This window comes from Panthera leo, chromosome F3, assembly GCF_018350215.1.
Source record: "Panthera leo isolate Ple1 chromosome F3, P.leo_Ple1_pat1.1, whole genome shotgun sequence".
NCBI classification, from domain to species: domain Eukaryota; kingdom Metazoa; phylum Chordata; class Mammalia; order Carnivora; family Felidae; genus Panthera; species Panthera leo.
In genome coordinates this window covers 29,886,049-29,905,285 of record NC_056696.1, presented here as the reverse complement: position 1 = coordinate 29,905,285, position 19,237 = coordinate 29,886,049, and the positions used below count along the sequence as shown (strand labels likewise).

General features: G+C 42.9%; 1 protein-coding gene across 3 annotated transcripts in view; it reads left to right on the top strand.

Annotated features, from left to right (window-relative positions):
* The window catches only part of PROX1 (prospero homeobox 1), a 49,916-nt gene that overhangs the window by 7,156 nt on the left and 23,523 nt on the right, over positions 1 to 19,237 (top strand). For all 3 annotated transcript variants that reach the window (XM_042925239.1, XM_042925236.1, XM_042925237.1), the window contains 3 exons: positions 1,069 to 2,860; positions 9,842 to 9,949; positions 16,309 to 16,503. In XM_042925239.1, the coding sequence (XP_042781173.1) occupies positions 1,136 to 2,860; positions 9,842 to 9,949; positions 16,309 to 16,503 (2,028 nt within the window). In that variant the 5' untranslated portion in view covers positions 1,069 to 1,135. The remainder of the gene's footprint in view (positions 1 to 1,068; positions 2,861 to 9,841; positions 9,950 to 16,308; positions 16,504 to 19,237) is intronic.

Genomic DNA, 19,237 nt, shown 5'->3' with positions numbered 1-19,237 from the left:
GAGAAGATATTTCTCTTTCTCATATATCTGACTGATGCTTTTGCATCTTTATTTACTTTCTTTTAGTCTCCCCCCACCTTGAATTTGGCATAAGAAAAAAGATTCACAAAGGATGTGTATTTTAAAGTTTCTTTAGGCATTTGAAGTATTATTTTGGCAGATTTTAACAGAAGAGAACTAATACTGAAGATACATTTATCCTTGCCTCACTCAGTTTATTGTTCCCCATACTGATTTCTGAAATGTGGCAATTCCTTCTTTTACAGTGAGTCCAACTTTGTGGTCATTTAAGTCATCAAAAGGACATCATGAAAATTCATAAATATTCTCACCCTTACGTTAAGATATAGCAATAGATCGCGTTTTCCAATGTGATTTTACTAATAAAAATGCACATCCATGCTAAATAAGCAGACTTGTGAAATGAATATGTGTGCGTTTATTTCAATGTTAAATTGACCATTTGTATTGGAAAGGTGCTGATGGGGGTGTTCTCCCTCCCATTTCAGATATGACAGAAATATTTTTAAATTCAGTAATAAAGGGGGCGTGTTGAGCATTTGCATGTACTTTCGAGTCTTTCTCCTCTAAGGGCATTAGAACCAGAATAATTTTAATTCAGAAATGGAATTTTTCTTCCAAATTTCACACAGCCTCAAAATTGAACCTTATATCTTAAGTAGAGACCACTTTCATCTTCTTTTGTAATATGAATCTCAATGCCCAAAATTTAATCAATTGGTTGTCAGAGGCTGTGTTCTTATAATCTACTGTTTCTTCTGAAGATAAACAGTATCATTTTAGGCATTTGTGAAAGAGAATCATATTACTGGTGCTTAAGCAGTTTTTGCTTTTTTTTTTTTTTTAATCTTAATCCATCTTAAACCAGTGGAGCAGAAATATTTAAAAATGTTTCATTTCAAGCAGAGTGCATAATAAATTGCAATAATTGTAATGTGCCATAAATCCCAGAGCCTATGCATTTTGCATTTGATTCAGGATTGAGGTCAGGAAATTTGGAGAAATTTAAAGAAAATGATTCATCAGTCCTTTTGTTCTGTTGGCCAGGGTCCCGGGATTCTTGAGCTGTGCCCAGCTGACGAGCTTTTGAAGATGGCACAATAACTGTCCAGTGATGCCTGACCATGACAGCACAGCCCTCTTAAGCCGGCAAACCAAGAGGAGAAGAGTTGACATTGGAGTGAAAAGGACGGTAGGGACAGCATCTGCATTTTTTGCTAAGGCAAGAGCAACGTTTTTTAGTGCCATGAATCCCCAAGGTTCTGAGCAGGATGTTGAGTATTCAGTGGTGCAGCATGCAGATGGGGAAAAGTCAAATGTACTCCGCAAGCTGCTGAAGAGGGCGAACTCGTATGAAGATGCCATGATGCCTTTTCCAGGAGCAACCATAATTTCCCAGCTGTTGAAAAATAACATGAACAAAAATGGTGGCACGGAGCCCAGTTTCCAAGCCAGCGGCCTCTCTAGCACAGGCTCCGAAGTACATCAGGAGGATATATGCAGCAACTCTTCAAGAGACAGCCCCCCAGAGTGTCTTTCCCCTTTTGGCAGGCCTACTATGAGCCAGTTTGATATGGATCGCTTATGTGATGAGCACCTGAGAGCGAAGCGCGCCCGGGTTGAGAATATAATTCGGGGTATGAGCCATTCCCCCAGTGTGGCATTAAGGGGCAATGAAAATGAAAGAGAGATGGCCCCGCAGTCTGTGAGTCCCCGAGAAAGTTACAGAGAAAACAAACGCAAGCAGAAACTGCCCCAGCAGCAGCAACAGAGTTTCCAGCAGCTGGTTTCAGCCCGAAAAGAACAGAAGCGAGAGGAGCGCCGACAGCTGAAGCAGCAGCTGGAGGACATGCAGAAGCAGCTGCGCCAGCTGCAGGAGAAGTTCTACCAAATCTATGACAGCACCGATTCCGAAAATGATGAAGATGGCAACCTGTCTGAAGACAGCATGCGCTCGGAGATGCTGGACGCCCGGGCCCAGGACTCCGTGGGGCGGTCAGACAACGAGATGTGCGAGCTAGACCCAGGACAGTTCATTGACCGGGCCCGGGCCCTGATCCGGGAGCAGGAGCTGGCTGAAAACAAGCCGAAACGAGAAGGCAACAACAAAGAAAGAGATCACGGGCCGAACCCCTTGCAACCCGAAGGCAAGCACTTGGCCGAGACCTTGAAGCAGGAACTGAACACCGCCATGTCGCAAGTGGTGGACACGGTGGTCAAAGTGTTTTCAGCCAAACCCTCCCGCCAGGTTCCTCAGGTCTTCCCGCCTCTCCAGATCCCCCAGGCCAGATTCGCGGTCAACGGGGAGAACCACAATTTCCACACCGCCAACCAGCGCCTGCAGTGCTTTGGCGACGTCATCATTCCGAACCCCCTGGACACCTTCGGCAACGTGCAGATGCCCAGTTCCACAGACCAGACGGAAGCACTGCCCCTGGTTGTCCGCAAAAACTCATCCGACCAGTCCGCCTCCGGCCCCCCGGCCGGCGGCCACCACCAGCCCCTGCACCAGTCGCCTCTCTCTGCCACCGCAGGCTTCACCACGTCTACCTTCCGCCACCCCTTCCCCCTTCCCTTGATGGCCTACCCATTTCAGAGTCCGTTAGGTGCTCCCTCCGGCTCCTTCTCGGGAAAAGACAGAGCCTCTCCTGAATCCTTAGACTTAACTAGGGAGACGACGAGTCTGAGGACGAAGATGTCATCCCACCATCTAAGCCACCATCCGTGTTCACCAGCACACCCACCCAGCACCGCAGAAGGGCTCTCCCTGTCGCTCATCAAGTCCGAGTGTGGCGATCTTCAAGACATGTCCGAAATCTCACCTTATTCGGGAAGTGCAATATCCTTTTATTCTCCCCTGGAGGAAAACAAAACAGAACAAAACAAGGCTTCCCCCAAGGTCAGGTTTCCACAATATATAGAATAATGTAGATTAGTATCTTCTTAAGAACGCAATCTTCTCTATTATCCAGAGTAATAGGCTTTTATCAACACACTTCTGATTGCACAAAAGCGTCCCAGGAAACCCACATCTTTGCAACTTTCGCAAGTTGTTAATTGCCTCGAAGAGCTGGTATTTAATATGTCCCTTTTCAACTGTGCTCTTTCTGCTGTTCCAGTATTATCCCCCCCACACACACTTTTTTTTCTTTAGGAGTAGATTCAGAGGTGGACAAAAAAAAAAAAATCTCATTGTAACGTTGAATTCTATCAGGTTTTTAAAAAAGGTTTTACGTTCTATAATGGCGTCGAGGGAAAAGTCAATTTTGAGATCCCTAAGATTCCGTAGGAAGAATTGTCCCTCTTTAAACCGTCTGCAAGGCCCCTGGTCCCTGCAAAGAAGACCCGATTAAATTTTATGAAGAGCACTTTCCTGGTGGGAGGCTTCAGTGGGAGAAAAATGGACATGGGTGGGGAGTTAGATTCTTTCTTTAATCTGTAAGTGAGACATGGGGGGTGGGGGGGGGTCGTTGTTCTTTTTGTTTGTTTGTTTGTTTGTTTGTTCTTTAAGGAAATGTACAGGTACTGATTTATTCAGACAGCTTTGGTCTCTCTCGTTCACCCAAGGTCTGTTCTTTGGATCTTGGTGCAGCTGCCTCTATGCATGATTAACCTCTGTTCAGCCATACACAGAAATCTTTTGTCCTAACATACACAAAGCAAATTATTTTGGAAAGCGAGAGAGCACAATTAAATATAAAACTCAGCTGTATTCAGCTTTAAAAATGGCTCTTTTTATGACTCTTCTATATTTTGAACCTGACTTTTAGGTAGAGATGCCAGTTATAGTTTTTATTAGACCCCTCCTGAACTCCAGCTATTTTTAACTGACTTTTTTTCTTTCTCTCTGTAAATCAGTCCTTTCAGTAAATTTTTAAAAATCTTGTGGTTGTTGGTGTTTTGGGGTACGGGTAGTAGAATGGTAGCATTTGGGGGCACGTAGAGGCGTGTTTCTTTTATAATAAACTGCCAGATGGATATAAAATTTAGCAATTAAGTTGGCTGTTGCTAAACTGAGGATTTTGAGCAATTGTCCTGATGACTAGAGATTGACATTTTAGTATCTAAGCCCACTCCAGAGGCTGCCACATAAGTGCAAAGCCCCAGCTATGGTGGAAATACATTTTCCTATGTAGTGAAGGCCGTCCTTCAAACCAGCTCTCAGAAGAGTTGTGGAGATTTTTGATAAGGTGAATGAGAGCCACAAATAATGAGACCCACTTAGGGCAGTGAAACACAGTCTCTTTCCATAGTGAGGAAGAAGAGAATAATGTCATGAGAGGAAGGAACATAAAGATGTTGAGGACTTAGACATATAAATAGAAACTGAGTCTTGATTTGGTTGCTGATTTAACTTCTACCTTTCAAAGACCTAAACTTTAATCTACCAGCCATGAACCAAAGCTGCACCAGGCACCATGCTTTGCTCGTGATTAACAGGCAATAAACATTGGTCAAAATGATTGTAATGTAGTGTTGGTGATGAGAAAGGCGAAGGAAGAAGATGCAGTGTCTTGAATGGTTTTTCACCCTTGGCAGGAAGAGCATCTTCTGAGGCTCATACAAGGTTGATGATGTCCAGGGCTAGACCCTGTTGCTCTCAGACGTCTCCAGTTTGAAGGCAGTAGTCGTGATGGTGGGTTGTTTCTCTCTCTCTCTCTCTCTGTCTCTCTCTGTCTCCTACACACACACACACACACACACACACACACACACACACACACACACACGCAGAGGAAGGGACATACCTGTTTCGAGGATCATATGAAACCAGATTTCAAAGTGCCCTAAGTGCGGACTAAAAACTCTTTAACCAGTTTATGGGTTTTGTGTGTGTGTGTGTGTGTGTGTTTATTAGACTTTTCATTGTCACCAGATAATTATGCCTGTGCTTTTTTTTTATAAGTAAGTTGGGTCTTCTAGGAAAGAAATCTTTTAGATTGCTTTAAGTGTTGGCTACCTTCATTGTCTCACGCTCTCTCTAAATCCCCTGAGGAATTTAGAGGATTTGAATTGAAAGAAGTTCCTTTTATTTCCATACATATCAAAGGATTTAACGAGAATATAGTTGCTTCTTCAGCTGAATAACTTCCCTCTCCTCCCAATGTAAGAGTCTGTGGAAGAGTGATGGTTTGGAAACACCTGTGTTCGTGTGAAATGTTGCTTACACCTGGAACTGTTTCTTTCATGAAGCGAAATAATTTTGGCCTCTTGTTGGAGTTAATGATTACATTTTCCACCTTCTGGCCATTGACCCTCTTCCTGTATCTTTCCCCTTGATTATGGCATACTTTTAACCATTTATCTCATTGATATATTATTATTTCTCAGGAAGAAGATGGGCTGGCTTCTCTTTCTATAATCCGCATGATTCTGAAGCCAGTGAGGATCTGATTGTTTGTTGGGAGACTGGACCCACTTTTCTCCTCTCTCCATCCTGGAATGGCAATGGGTCCTTCCCTTGATTTATCTGATGGCGTCGTAGGCAAAATTCTCAAGCTTTTAGTCTAAAGAAGTCTCTGGGAATCATAGCAAGTGGTGTCTACTTCAGTTTCAGGTGGTACAGTTACTCCTAGGAAAAAATTCAATAACATGAGTAGAAATGGGATGAAATGATACCTCTACGATTGCCATTATTATATTTTTATTTGTAGCCATAGCTTTCCAAGTAGAAATGAATGATTTAGTGCCTAAGGAATGATTCTTTCACACCCCAAAGGGCATCATCTGTGTCTTTGAACAAAGTAGCCAAGATAAGAACTATGAAGAATACCAGCTTATCAGATAAATCCATTCTAGGTTCAGCACATTAAGCATATATAATCTATATAAAAGCACTATCTCGTTATCCTTTGTAATAGGAAGGCAATAGTGAATGTGTGCACAGTAAACTCAATGTCCGTGCACCTGCTCCAGGAGCTCACTCACGTCTTGGATATAAAAAAATGTGTTCAGTATCTTTGCAAATGAATCTATTTAATCAAATATTAAGTTTTATTCAAATTCCAAAAGAAACAGCCAGCCAGTTGTTTTTCTTCATGATGTTCCTCGTCATTCACCCTCTTTGCATCTCAAGAAAAATAGCCTTGTTCAGGCCTCGGACATTTGCATACACCCAATTAAAGGACAAGAGGAGTATTAGAAGCCCTTAAGATGTGCAGGTGAAGAAACTGAGTCTGTTCTCTGTGACAGCCAGTGTTTCCTACTTGACTTTTAGGGAGAATGTTTAAAATACGTAAAGTTTAGAAAGGGAAATTGGTAATTTGAAACTAAAATCCAACTGGGAAACATGGATTAAAAATGAATTTCTAAAATGTGAAATAATCCATAGACCTTTTTAGAAGTCTTGTGGGGCCATAGTAATTCTATTAGCTGTATTAGCTATGGGGAAAACATTTATTTTCAGACTGAGAGACTCTAGGTTCCTACCCCCACCCAAATTATTAAGTCAAAAACATTTTTTTTAATTTCCGCAAATGACACACCTTCATGTGCTGATCCCCTTAATGGAGAAACAATTTGTTCTATCACTTTCATTAAATGAGACAGGTTAGATCTTTTCTCGCCATTCAAGGGAAAAATCTCTTAGAAACAACAAATCAGAGCATACAGAGAAAGCTAAAATTCTTTGGGTTTCAAAGCATTTTGGAAAATGTAAGTAAGGAGCCCCAATCCAATTTGGTTGGAACACTGCAGCCTGTAAAATCTCTAACCACAATTCAGGGTTCCATGGGGGCGGGGGGGGGGGGGGGGGGGCGGGGGGAAGAATTCGCTTCCTCCAGCCTTCACAACATATTCTTGCTCTTGCCTTTTTTTCGCTGCCTCTGTTCCTCCCCTGCCACTGCTGTTTAGGTAAGGTTATCCTGTGCTTGGTAAACAGACAACACTCAGATTCTCAGGTTGTTTGAACACCGCTTCAGGTTCAGCCACAGTACTCTCCTTCTCTGATCTTTTATATTCCTGAGCAGATGTCTTTCATTAATTTATGGATTTATCATCTTTTCTTCCCCCCCTTTTCCTTTTTCTCTTTCTTTCTTCTTCTTTTTTTTTTTTTTTTTTTTTTTTACACCTGGCAGCTGTCTCAAGTTTCAGCAGTTATTGTCTATTTTGCATTACACATAGAATTGAATGTCATCTGTCTTCACAAAGCTATGGCTAAGAGAATTGAGGCAAAGCCACATGAGCTGCCGGGACAGATCTGGTTTGCGTTCCATCCCCCTCCCCCCACCCCCCTTACCTCCTTAATATTTATTTGTGCTCATTTTCTTTCCTGGCCTTGAATGGAGCTTAGCTCGTGTTCAGTACAGCTGTATGTTTACTGAATCTATTCCATCATGAGTCATTGTGCGTGTGTAAGTATCCTGGAAACAGCTAGTGCTTTCTTGGAAGAACAGTTGCTTTTCAGCACAAGCACTTAAAAGGGAAATTAACCAATTGGTCAGTTCAGATTTATTTTGAGGAGGAAAAAAAGGATTATCTAACTGTTGGCTTTTAAATGTTTCATTAGCTATTTTTAATAGTTTATTAGAAACATATATTTTATGGGAATTTTATCTTAATTACACGATGAGCAAGAGATACAGATTTATTCTGTGTTCCATTTCAACTGATCAATTCTAAGTATCACCGACAGGAAGCATTTCAAAGCAAAACGGGCTTGAGAAACCCAAATTAGAATAATTTTTTCATGAAATAAAAAGCCCCTAAGTCCTGATCAAAATAAGATGGAGAGTTTGTGTTGTTTTGTTTTTTTAAAAAAAAAGAACGAATACCTCTGAGGATCATTTAAGTGTATTGGAAGTGTCAGCGAGTTTTTGGTACCTCTATCACTGAGGACCACGGCAAAACAGTCTGTTTTGTAGGACACCAAATTTTTAAAACTCTGTTACTTTTCCCGGCGAATAATTGCAGTGTGCAAGGTGGTTTTTTAATCTCACCGCCTTTAGAAAAGATTAGAACCCAGATCTGAGGCTGTTTGCTGAAGTTTGGGCTTGCCTAAAACTCTTATCATGAGGCAATAGGAGACAGCTTGCAACTATTATTTCACTTATCCATTTGGACAGATGGTCCTGAAGTGCGCTGGGTTCCTTTAGCCGTGTCTATCTGTCTAATGGAGGTGACTGGAGGGCCTTTCAGCTCTTTCCTTGGCACAAGAAGTATGTCAGTCATAAATTATCGTCTTTGTGATCATTAAGGATCTGAAACAAAAACACAAGTTCGGTTAAGCTGCTTTGGCGTACAGATATAAAATCAAAATTTCTTCCTTCAGTGTTTATTCCTGGCGAGGGGAGGGGGAAGCACAATATCTCACTTTTCTCTTTGCAAACCAAGGTGATCTTTTAAAAATTGCGTGATGTTAAAGGGGATGCTAATTGATCAAACCCTCTGCAGAATAGTTGGTTAAATGCCCTGTTATAAGTAGTCAAGAGCTTATCGGTATTAATTTGATTATGTTTCTCTACTCACCTCCTGGTTTCTCTGTCTTCCTAAGATTGGTCACGCTGTTCTTGATGGAGGTCATTTAGAAACCTTGACTTTTCATAAATATGTGTCTTTATTTGACCTTTTTTTCACAAGGTGTGGCATTTTTGTTGGGTAGTAAAACGTGTGTGTGCGCGCGCGCGCGCACACACACACACACACACACACACACACACACAAGTGCATGTTTTCTTTTCTTATTTTTCCCAGACTCTCTTTTAAGAGAAAATCCTTAGAGAAGCTTCTAGGAAGGACCCTTAATTGACCTTGTGGGGGACCACATTGATTTTCTCCACGTGCATCTTCATTTCTGATAAATTATAAAGCCATTAATTTGCCGAGGAAATGGCAGGGCCAGGCTGCGGCACAGATGTGACCAGAGCCATCCCAGCTCCGAGTCTGCTGAGGAGTGCCAAGAATCTGGGGGAGAATCAGGAAGCCTGGATTGTTATGGTTAGCCTCACATTCTCTTGGGAACTGTTTTAGTTGCTGCTGTTTACAGATCTAAAAGGTAATGATGTTTCCAGATAAATAGGCCTTCTTATTTTGGGTAAGTGGCCATTTATTGATCTGCTAACCCGCATTTATTGATTTGTTAGCCCCAACCACTGTGCCACTCTCAAAGGAGTTAACTATAAATCCAGGAGAGGCAAATCGTATTTGGTTTTGGATCGTTGCTTGAACAAAAGTGACACCCCCTCCCTGCTCTCTCTGTGCCAAAACTACCCCTCCCAAGTTTTAGCTATTATTTAAAAGGAAACAATTAAAAGGGTATAATAGTAAGATAGGAAGAAAGTGAGTCAAAATGCCCCATTAGATTAGCACTAAAAGGTAAAACGTGAAGCTTGCCTAATAGTGTTCAAAATAATGCATTTTATATTTTCACGCACATTAGGGTAATAATTTGCCATCAACTGCAGAGTGTGGGGAGAAGAGCAAACAGAACTGCGATTGCGAAGAAGGAAAAAACTTGTCACGATAAGAGTTGTGGGATGCACGTTGGGTACATTTGTCTCCTTAGCAACAAGTGAACATATACGTAGCGTAAGGACCTCCAACAGGGCAATGTTTTGCCATCCTCACCACGGAGTAGCCAAGATTCTGCAACTACGTTGTGCATCCTCACCATTACCTTTGGCATTTGCTAACACACAATGGTCATTTTGAGCAAGTGCAGCAAAGTAGTGAGGGATTTCGTGGCCAGTGCCTTGTACCTTTCAGAATTCCCACAGCTTTGTGATGGGCCTCCAGATTCTTTTTTTTTTTTTGGGGGGGGGGGGATGGGGGTGGTAGGTGCTTGTGTTTAAAGAAATGTTTTCCTTAACCAAATGCATCCTACATGCAGGAAGGATTGTCACCCAATCACTTGAAAAAAGCAAAGCTCATGTTCTTTTATACCCGTTATCCCAGCTCAAATATGCTGAAGACGTACTTCTCCGATGTAAAGGTAAGGACGTTTTTCATTAGTAATTTTTCCATTTCTGTGCATGTGGTAGTGACTTGAACTCTTGGAAGTTAATGGAGATGAGTGTGAAAACAATTCACGAATACACGTGTGTTATAATTGATTTAATGCTCTTGCAATTTCGTCTAAAGCTGAACTGGGGCAAAGACGCCCTTACGACCAAAAGACTAGTATGAAGTCACATGGGTCTCCAGTGTGATCCGTGAAACTTAGCCTCTTGTCTTTATATGTCTTAGTAACTCCTCGGAAGAAATCGCAGCTAGTCCTGGATGGGTGTGCTTTAGAGAATGTTTTTTTTTTTTTTTTTCTCCTCCCCTGAGCAACAGTAAACTGTTTCTGTTTTCGTTTCTGTTGGTTTCCCCATATTTGTGCTTATGAAAGCAAACTCTAGCACGTCTTTTCCCCCCTGTCGGAAGGAGCGTACATTGAAATTCTCTATGCAGTAGCTGCTTAAAAACAAAAGTGATGATTGTCTCTTATTTACAACTTAATTTGTTGTTGATGTGGAGTACACTGAGCATAAGGAGAATGAATAAAGTGACAGATTCAGGACACATTATTCAAATGAGGATATGAAAGCTGTCGGCCTACAGCTGCAGCCTCCCTCATTCTACAGAATATGGGGACCTCCTGGTTCTGTGTGCGTGTGTGCGCGCGCGCGTCTGTGTCTGTGTGTGGGTTTTAAGTAATTGTTTGCAACAACTTGATGTTGTGTTAATCATCTGCAACTTTTTAAAACATAGATTGGGTTTTGATGATGATAATGACACGCATCGTATCATTATCTGAGGGACTTGATAAACATTACATTAGCTGAGATTAGTTTATTGGGGTTGGGCGCTTTCCCCGCCCTCTGCTGCCCACCCCCCATATGTACAAGTTCTTCTTTCTGCCGCTGAGAACTCAGGAGCTGCCAGAACACGCTTGTTGTTCCTCCGCTCCCTCCGCGTAGTGTGTTCTGTGCCCGATGCCCAGTTTGCTGCGTCGGCCCCCTTTGCAGGCCAACTCATTTTAGTTTCCTTCGCTGATGTTTTATTTGGCCTCCTAAGAAAAGTTCTGTTTTCCCTCCTGTTAGCTTTTGAATTGTGTATCAACTTCAGCCTTTTATCTTTCTCCTCCCCTGGCTGAGCTCCTTAAGTGGAAGGCATGTTTTCTCCCCACTCGGGGCCAGCAGACTGGGCTGGATGGGAAGGCACAGAAAGGCAGTCACTTGAATGGCTGGTTGAGGATCATTAAAGCGCAGAAAAGGCTGAGCGACACAGCAGGCCAGGGAAAGGGTCTGGACTTTGTGAGGGACCATCTGAAACAGAGACCATGGAGGGAATTTGTCAACTGGTTGAAGACCAGACAGCTTCCGGAGCCTAGTGGAACCCGGCAGACTTCTGTCACGGGGTCCTCTCAACACTAGTTCGAGGACAGGGGGACATGGAAGAGAGGGAGAAAGTGTGACTGCACACGTGTGTGTGTGTGTATGTGTGTGTGTGCGTGTAGGTGCCCATGTTACCTCCTCCACTCCTCTTGGTGCAATGATCTGCAGTGTTGAGATACAATAATGGCAATACCTTACGCTATTTAGATAGCGCTTAGTATCACAAGGAGGCCAGAGAGCTTTACAAACTGTACACATAGGGATCCCTTGCCTACCATTGAATTGCAGCCACCTGGAGGGTGGAGCGCAGCCATTCTGAGCCAGCAACACTATCCAATAGTAGATGTAAATATTAGAAACTTCCTCACGCGCAAGCATGTGTGTATGGGGGGGGGGGGAGAAGGGCAAGGATGGGGGAGATTATTAATCTGTAGTAGTTAATCTGTAATCTTTATAAATACTCTGCAGTGTAAACTGACATGAAATTGTTCCCATTCCTTTAGAATACAACTAGTAATTCAGCTTTGCAAATAATCACTATGTAAACAACAATTAAATACTGGGGTGAATATTTTATTTAAAAAAGCACTAATATTCACATTATAGATTCTATCCATACTCCATCCATACTGGGAGAGAAGGCTGTTAAAGTATACTTGAGTCTAGTTAATTCCCAATTATCCACTCTAATGGAGGGGAAACAGTAGGGCATATAATGCATAGCAGAAAATCACGAAAGGTCACTTGTCTTTTATTTTTGGAATGAATTATACATTTTTAACTTTGCTAATTGTGTTTTTTCTTTGGCTAGTAATAAATGAATTTGTATTCCCTGGGCTTATGCTGATGATATTGGAAAGGCATGCATAGAAAGTGAAGGATACTCTAGGCATGGTGTTCCAGAAACTTTGTAGAAAACAATGGCGAGCATTCTTGGATTTTTTAATATTAAGGAAAATCCAGAATTTGATTTGATGTCATATTATATTATTATGTTATGTTAGGTGTATGTGTATCTATATATACACACATACCTATTTCTAGATATAGACACATAAAGGTGGATTCTTATTTGCAAGACTGAAATAACCAGATGTTTCCTCTATACATGACAAAGTTTAGATGCAAGAAAACCACTACAGAATTAAGACACCCCCTAGAAATTAGAGGAAGCACCTTAGGAGTTATCGGAAGTGACACTCGGCATCACCCATCTTGAGAAAGACACGCTCATGTGTCTGTGGACCAAGCAGTACTTGTCACAATCACACAAGCCTACACTTGATTGTGGCTGCATTCATCTACTTAGATGAAAAGTCCTAATCCTAGCAAAATGTACCTTTCCAAACCATAAAAGTCATTGCATTTCAAATGGGGATCAGGAGTTACTTCCTCAAGTGAAAAAACAAAAACACAGAAGAAACAACACCAGTAGAAAATATTTTGTGTCATGAGTGAAGCTCAGCCTAGGTGCCATCAAAGACACAGTTGGAAGATCGTGCTAGACCAAGTGAATCCTCTGATCAGCTCCAGAAGGTGAGCCCAGCCAGAGTGATCCACCCTCCCTTGCATTTTGCCTTAGGAAGGGATACAGTGCTTCACTCTCCCTAGCGACTTCGTTTGGGCAGGCTAGGTGAATGCTCTTAAATTGCTTTGCAAAGAGAGAGGTGGAGGAAAACCTCCTACAGTTCAGATGCTGGCTTGGTGAGAGTCCTAACAGGGCTGATACAGAGGAAGGATGAAGCCAAGGCTGACTTGGTCTCATTCCTCGAGTCAGAATCGAAACAGAGTTCCACGTTCTCACGGACTCCAACTTCGTTCCCTCACCATGACATTTAGCCGGACGAAAAGCCCAGCCTTTGGGAAGAGCAAAGGGGCAAATGGGAGAGACGTGCCACAGAGCAATGGGCCCCACCATCTTCCTGTGCGCTCCCGAGTGCTGATTTTAATGTATCAACTAATAACTCTTAGACCACTAAGGACAACAGATTCGGTGCCATTTTAGCTTTGAAGAACAGACGCTCACAGCTTTTCACGCCGGCAGTGTTAAATGATGTATCTCATTCCCTCCACCCCTTGAGTCAACTGCTGCCTAGCCAGATTAAGGTGTCAGATTGATTTGTTTTATACATCTTTTGACCATGCTCATTGAATATTTAGGAAGTTTCTTCAGCCCATATTGAGGCTGAGATGTCCCGTGGGAAGCATTAATCAAAGTCACAGAGACTCACACACTGTGGAAACACAGCCTCTTTATTGTAGCGATTAGTTTTTGCAGTAACACATTAACACACGACAGAGGTCTCCTTTATAGAACAATTGATCCTTTTCTTGTAAGCCACTACGGAACGGGGGGGAAATTAACTCTTTAAAGTTTAACACTTTTTCTCCCCCAACGTGAGTATCTGGAAAAGAGGGGGCCTGCCTTCGCTTTTCGCCAGCGACTAAAACAGAGCGAATTTCAGTTCACTTCTAGTGGAGGGAAGCCCTGTTCTTCAAGCTGTTGTGATGGTCATTTCACTTGTCTTATGTCGGGGGAGTCTGTTGTTTTTGCCCATTCTTTCTCTCTGGTATTTCCATTCTCTAACAATAAGCTTTAAATCTCCCTTTATGTCCCGTTCCTAAATAATGGCAAGTGCACTTACTTTTTTGTCCTCCCCCATTAGGTCATTCATGACCATTCTAGAAAAAAAACACCCTTCTATTTTTTTCCTCTACAGTACTCTTGTCCATAGGAGACAATGTCTTGTAACAATGCAGAAGCCTAATCTCCATGTCAAAGCAATTTTCATTCCCCAGTGCACAGCCTGCTATCATTTTGTAATGTTTTGTTTCTTATTCTAAAAGAATTAAAAAGGAACAGTAAGCCGTCACGGGGGCCTGTAGTCCTTATCTCAGTGTCTGGAAATTTGGACAGTGTATTTTACTGCTGAGATAAAATGGAAAGAACTCCAAGTTCAGCAAATCGTAATGGGTTTAAGTTCTATTGAAATCGGCAACCAGAAGATCAGATAAGGGGGGTCCTTCAGTTGTCTTTTTAATCGGGTTCCCCGCAAGGCTGAATAGAGACAGAGCAGACACACAGAGTGAAAATATAATTCTTGGATAGGTTAAGTACATGTTTGAACTCTTGCAAGCAGAAGCGATTTGCTGATGACTTAATCATTTTCTGGTCAATTATCTGTAAGGGCCCTTGCAACTCCATGGCAATTATGATGCAAGTTGGCCTTTTGGGAGAAACACCAGTCTCCCTGCTTCTGTTTCCTTGTTACGTCCATTCTCTGCCATAAATTTTCATTCATTTATTATCTTTGCTAGTATAGGAACAACTTTCTGTGTAGTAATTACAGCCCCAATACACACTTTCGCTGTCATCCTGTTGGAGTCTGGATGTTCTCATGGCCAGTGTTTGATAAGTGGTCTTTGTTGATTTTTGATGAATGTACATCTTTTTCTGGGGGCCCCGGGAAGGGAATGCCTGTAATGACAAAAGGCAGGGGGTTGTCTGTCAGCCCGCCTGATATAAAGCTATGGATTTATTGGTTTTGACTTGGCAAGTTGAGACGCATCTGTCCTTTACGTGAACAGAGGTTCGTCAATAAGAATGGTATCATTTGCAGTGAATCCAGGAAGACATCTTCATTTAAAAGGTCATCAGGGAACCTTGGTAAACAAAGTTTTAAAGCCTAATCATGTTATGGTAACTTGGCATTTTAAAAAAAATGCAGTATAGTTTCTGCCTATGCCATCTGCGTACTGCGTCTTAACCACACCTTCCAAATGGCATAGACGCCAATGGAAAGGGGCGTGGGTCTTATCCGATGCTGGCCATGGGAAGTGTGCAAGCAGGCATGGCGGTCTGACCAGACAGGACCGGACGTGAGTGCCGTGTGCAAACATAAAGTGGAATCAGAGCTGGATGGCCGTGGGGATCACCCATTTGCCAAAAAATAAGCAAATGCCAGCTTCCTCCCCTTTTGCACGAAAGCTGTTTTCCAGCATTGTACGGGGCTGTCATGTGATGACACAAATTCTCATTAAAAAAAGAAATCATGCTGGTGGTGAAGTCACGTGGCTCACCATCTCTGGTACAGGTTCCCCCCCGCTATCCAAAAGTAGAGCGTTCCTATAGAAACTTTTCATAAGCCGAAATGGCATAAAGCAAAGAAGCAATTACCATTAATTTATATGGGGGAAATGTTGAGCATTCCCAGACCCAAAAAATAACCTCTCTTAGACTTTTCTGATACCCTAGGACACATCTCGATAACAGGTGCACAAAGTAAATCAAATAAAGCACAGATGCTCACAGACACAGTTCAAAGCTATGGCGGCTTGATGCCGGGATGCTGAGCCTCGTTCCTGGGGAAGGAGCTTGGTGGAGCCACTCTTGCTGCTGGGGGTGCGCGCTGCCTCCCTAATGGCTCGCCGCAAAACCAATGCTGAATGCTATTTTCCCTTCTCGCTTTCTTTCTGAGAAGCAAAAATCCTCTTTGGATTTCTTTCTGTTAACGAAACCAGGCACTAATGTAGGCCTTTTCGTAAAAGCAAAATGGCGGAACATGAACTTTTGAAACGCAGGGGAGGCTGTACTGGAAAGTAACAACTCTTCCCAGGGTTTTGTGGTTTGAGTGAATTTCCATAAGAAGTACACACATACAGTTTGTTCCACTGAAAGCTGAAGAACAGTGTTCGAAACAAGATCTTCAGCTTACAGAAAATCAGGTTTAGAATGCGAGTTTTCCATTTGAAACGTGGAGGATTGGGGCGTGGTTTCCATTGTTGACGGGTTTTATGATATCTTATGAACGTATTACTGCTTTCAAACCTCTTGCCACCATTTTGGTGAAATCAAAAACACACCCATCCAAGCAAGAAGGAGAGGAGATCTTTAAAAATACTTCAGACTGCTTAAAGAATAAATGAAGAAAATGGTGATGTTCTTACCCTTTTCAACATTTAAATTTGACAGTTCAACAGATGCATTACCTCTCAGCTCATCAAGTGGTTTAGCAATTTCCGTGAGTTTTACTACATTCAGATGGAGAAGTACGCGCGTCAAGCCATCAACGATGGAGTCACCAGTACTGAAGAGCTGTCTATAACCAGAGACTGTGAGCTGTACAGGGCTCTGAACATGCACTACAATAAAGCAAATGACTTTGAGGTAGGAACTCATCTTTATCGTTTGGTCATTTCCCTTTTCTTTCTTTAAGAAATGTATTTTCTTTAGCAGTGTCCCCAAATCGGCGTCAGCCTCGTTATCTCCTAAGAGCATGCCCCACTGGGGTAAGAGGTAAAGCAGCAGTGAGGAGCCCCCTGTGTGGTTCCCATCCGGGTCCTGGGGAGCTGACCCACCTCTGCTTCCTTTCCCATTCCCCAGCTCGGCTGCTTGCATGAAGACCCATTGGCCACAGAAAGAGGGAACTGGAGAATTCAAAGAAAACTGCAGCAAGGAACCCACCCACACAGTGATTCCCTTTCCAGAGAAGAGGTCCCCACTCTGATAGGCGTTTTTTGCTATTTAGGTTTTGGCATGTCGCTTGGGCTGACATACGCTGTGTGCTAGGATAGCTGCAAAAGTTGTTTTCTAAAAAAAAATCGGGAAAGGTTGATGGGGGAGTGATTCTGTGGTTTCTACTTTAATCAGCATGTATTGCCTTTATGGAAGAAATGGAACGAGAATTTACTAAGTCCGTATTATGAGAGCCATCAACATCTTTCGTTTTTGTTTTTGTTTCGTTTTTGTTCTTTTCGGGAGAGAACCTAGTGTGTTTATTTCGCGTGTGCGTAGCTTCGCAACCAAGCTGCCCGTCGCTCATGCCCTCTCGACACACACACGCACACACACGCACGCACGCACACACATCTACGACATGCATATTCTAGATACACGCAAAGCAGTATAGACGAGTCCCAGAAAGCAATAGCTATGCAACAGTGAAAGATGTGTGGCTATGAGTAAGGCGTTTCTTTACTGGCTAATGTGGTGCCTCAGCAAACATTTTTCATTGCAACATGATGACTCTCTATGAGACAACACTAGCGAATCTCCCAGTCCTCACAAAGGCATTTTGCTGAGCCCTGCTGGCTCAGGCAACAATAGTTAGAGGTGGGAATGTGGCAAGGGTTCTGCAGGCTGAACCCCCGATGGTGAGTGTAGACAGGCCGTGGCCTGATAAAGTCGGTCCCTTTCTTGTTGTTATCTTGAGGACAAGAATCTTTTTTCCTCCCACATCTGCTCCTGCCGGAACCTTATGTTAATAGTCTTGCTTTCCTCACATAGATAGGCACCCAGAAACACCCAGAAGTTTGCAGCTTCAGGGGAAGAGAAGGGCATCTTGGTCTAGACTTGCCAACGAAAGGATCCGCCCCTTCCTGCCCCCCTGTCTGCCCATTCCCTTGGGGGGCCCTTCCCACACAGGTTTTAGCAACGCAGATCATTGATGGTGGCTTACCAGGCACCGAAGGTGGAAGCTTAGCCGTGGGGAGGTCACAGTTTTCCCTTGGAAGTTTGAACCATTATACTGGAAGCCACCAATTTACCTTTGTCGTCCTAGACTACAATGTTCTTCTTGCCAAATGTGTTATGAGCAAGGTTTTTCTCGGGCTGAACACATGAAAAGTGGGGATCCTCCTTGTTTTGCGTCACCATTTTAAAGTCTCTGTATTTAAAGTGTGTTGAAAGAGAGCTCTGGTTGACTAACCTGATGGGACACCCTAGCAGAATTTCTTTTAAAGCTGAAGAGGAGGACTGTGGCTAAATAGTTTAAAGAAACCTTATTCAGAGTTCCGTTTCTTTTTCTGCCCCTTTCTGGTAAGTCTGTTGCTCTAAACTTGACCCAAGGAGAATTCGGCTATGCACTAGTGAACTCTTTACGGCTGATTACGGCAAATATTTGTTTGGCAGTGTGCGTCAGGCTTCATAAAAGAATTGCCCAAGGTTCGTGCGCTGAGTGCTGCATTTTTGCTGTGTAATATCCTCGAGAGGACAAATCCTTACAGGGCACATTAGGATTTTTAGGGTTTTTTGAACCTTACCTGGTTGGAATTTAATCCCCTGCTCACAGCACAAGGGCCAGAATGACACAAACAGGGGCGGCTGGCATCAGGAGGTACCCAACGAGCTGCCCCATTTAGCATCATCTAAATCCTCCTTTAATATGATTAACATCTGATATTTCTCTCTTTGTGAATCAGATCCACTTCCAGCCCGGCCACCTCTCCTTTATCTGCAGTGTCTATTTTAAGACTGCTTCAGTGCAAGGAGTATGGGGCCCGGGGAGCAGTTCTGTCACTTCTCATGTGACTCCAGACAAGTTCTTGGTCTATTCTGGGTCTTTTCCTTCTTCAGTAAAAACTAGGATCTTTCCGGAAATGTGGTAAGAAGAAACGCAGGAGCATGGATTCTGCCCTGCCCCCTCCCCTCACACGTATGCCCATAGGCCTACCCACCACCACATACGATCACTAAATAGCTTTTAATTTAGCTTCCCAGCTTGGCGCGCTTACTAACTAGAGCTTCAGATAAGACAACCCCTTCTTTTCTGTGCACGGAGGTCAGGGCTTAAGCGAGATGCTTAAAAAGCCACTGGTCTTATCAGTGCAGCTTTACCACTGTGGGCCGTGGCCACGAGCCACAAGCAGACCCAGCACCCCATGCTGAATATCTCAACCCATACTGTGTGCACTGCTTGACTTTTGTATTTAAGTTTCTCCTCTTAAGATCAACCAGAGTGAATTTGTACTCTAAGAGGAGCAAATGAAGAAGATGGCCAAGTAGAGAACTGGATGCCTTGTTTCTTTTCTAATTTTCTTTCTTTCTTTCTTTTTTTTTTTTTTTTTTTTTTTTTTTTTTGAGAGAGAGAGAGAGAGAGAGGGAGGGAGCATGAGCGGGGAGG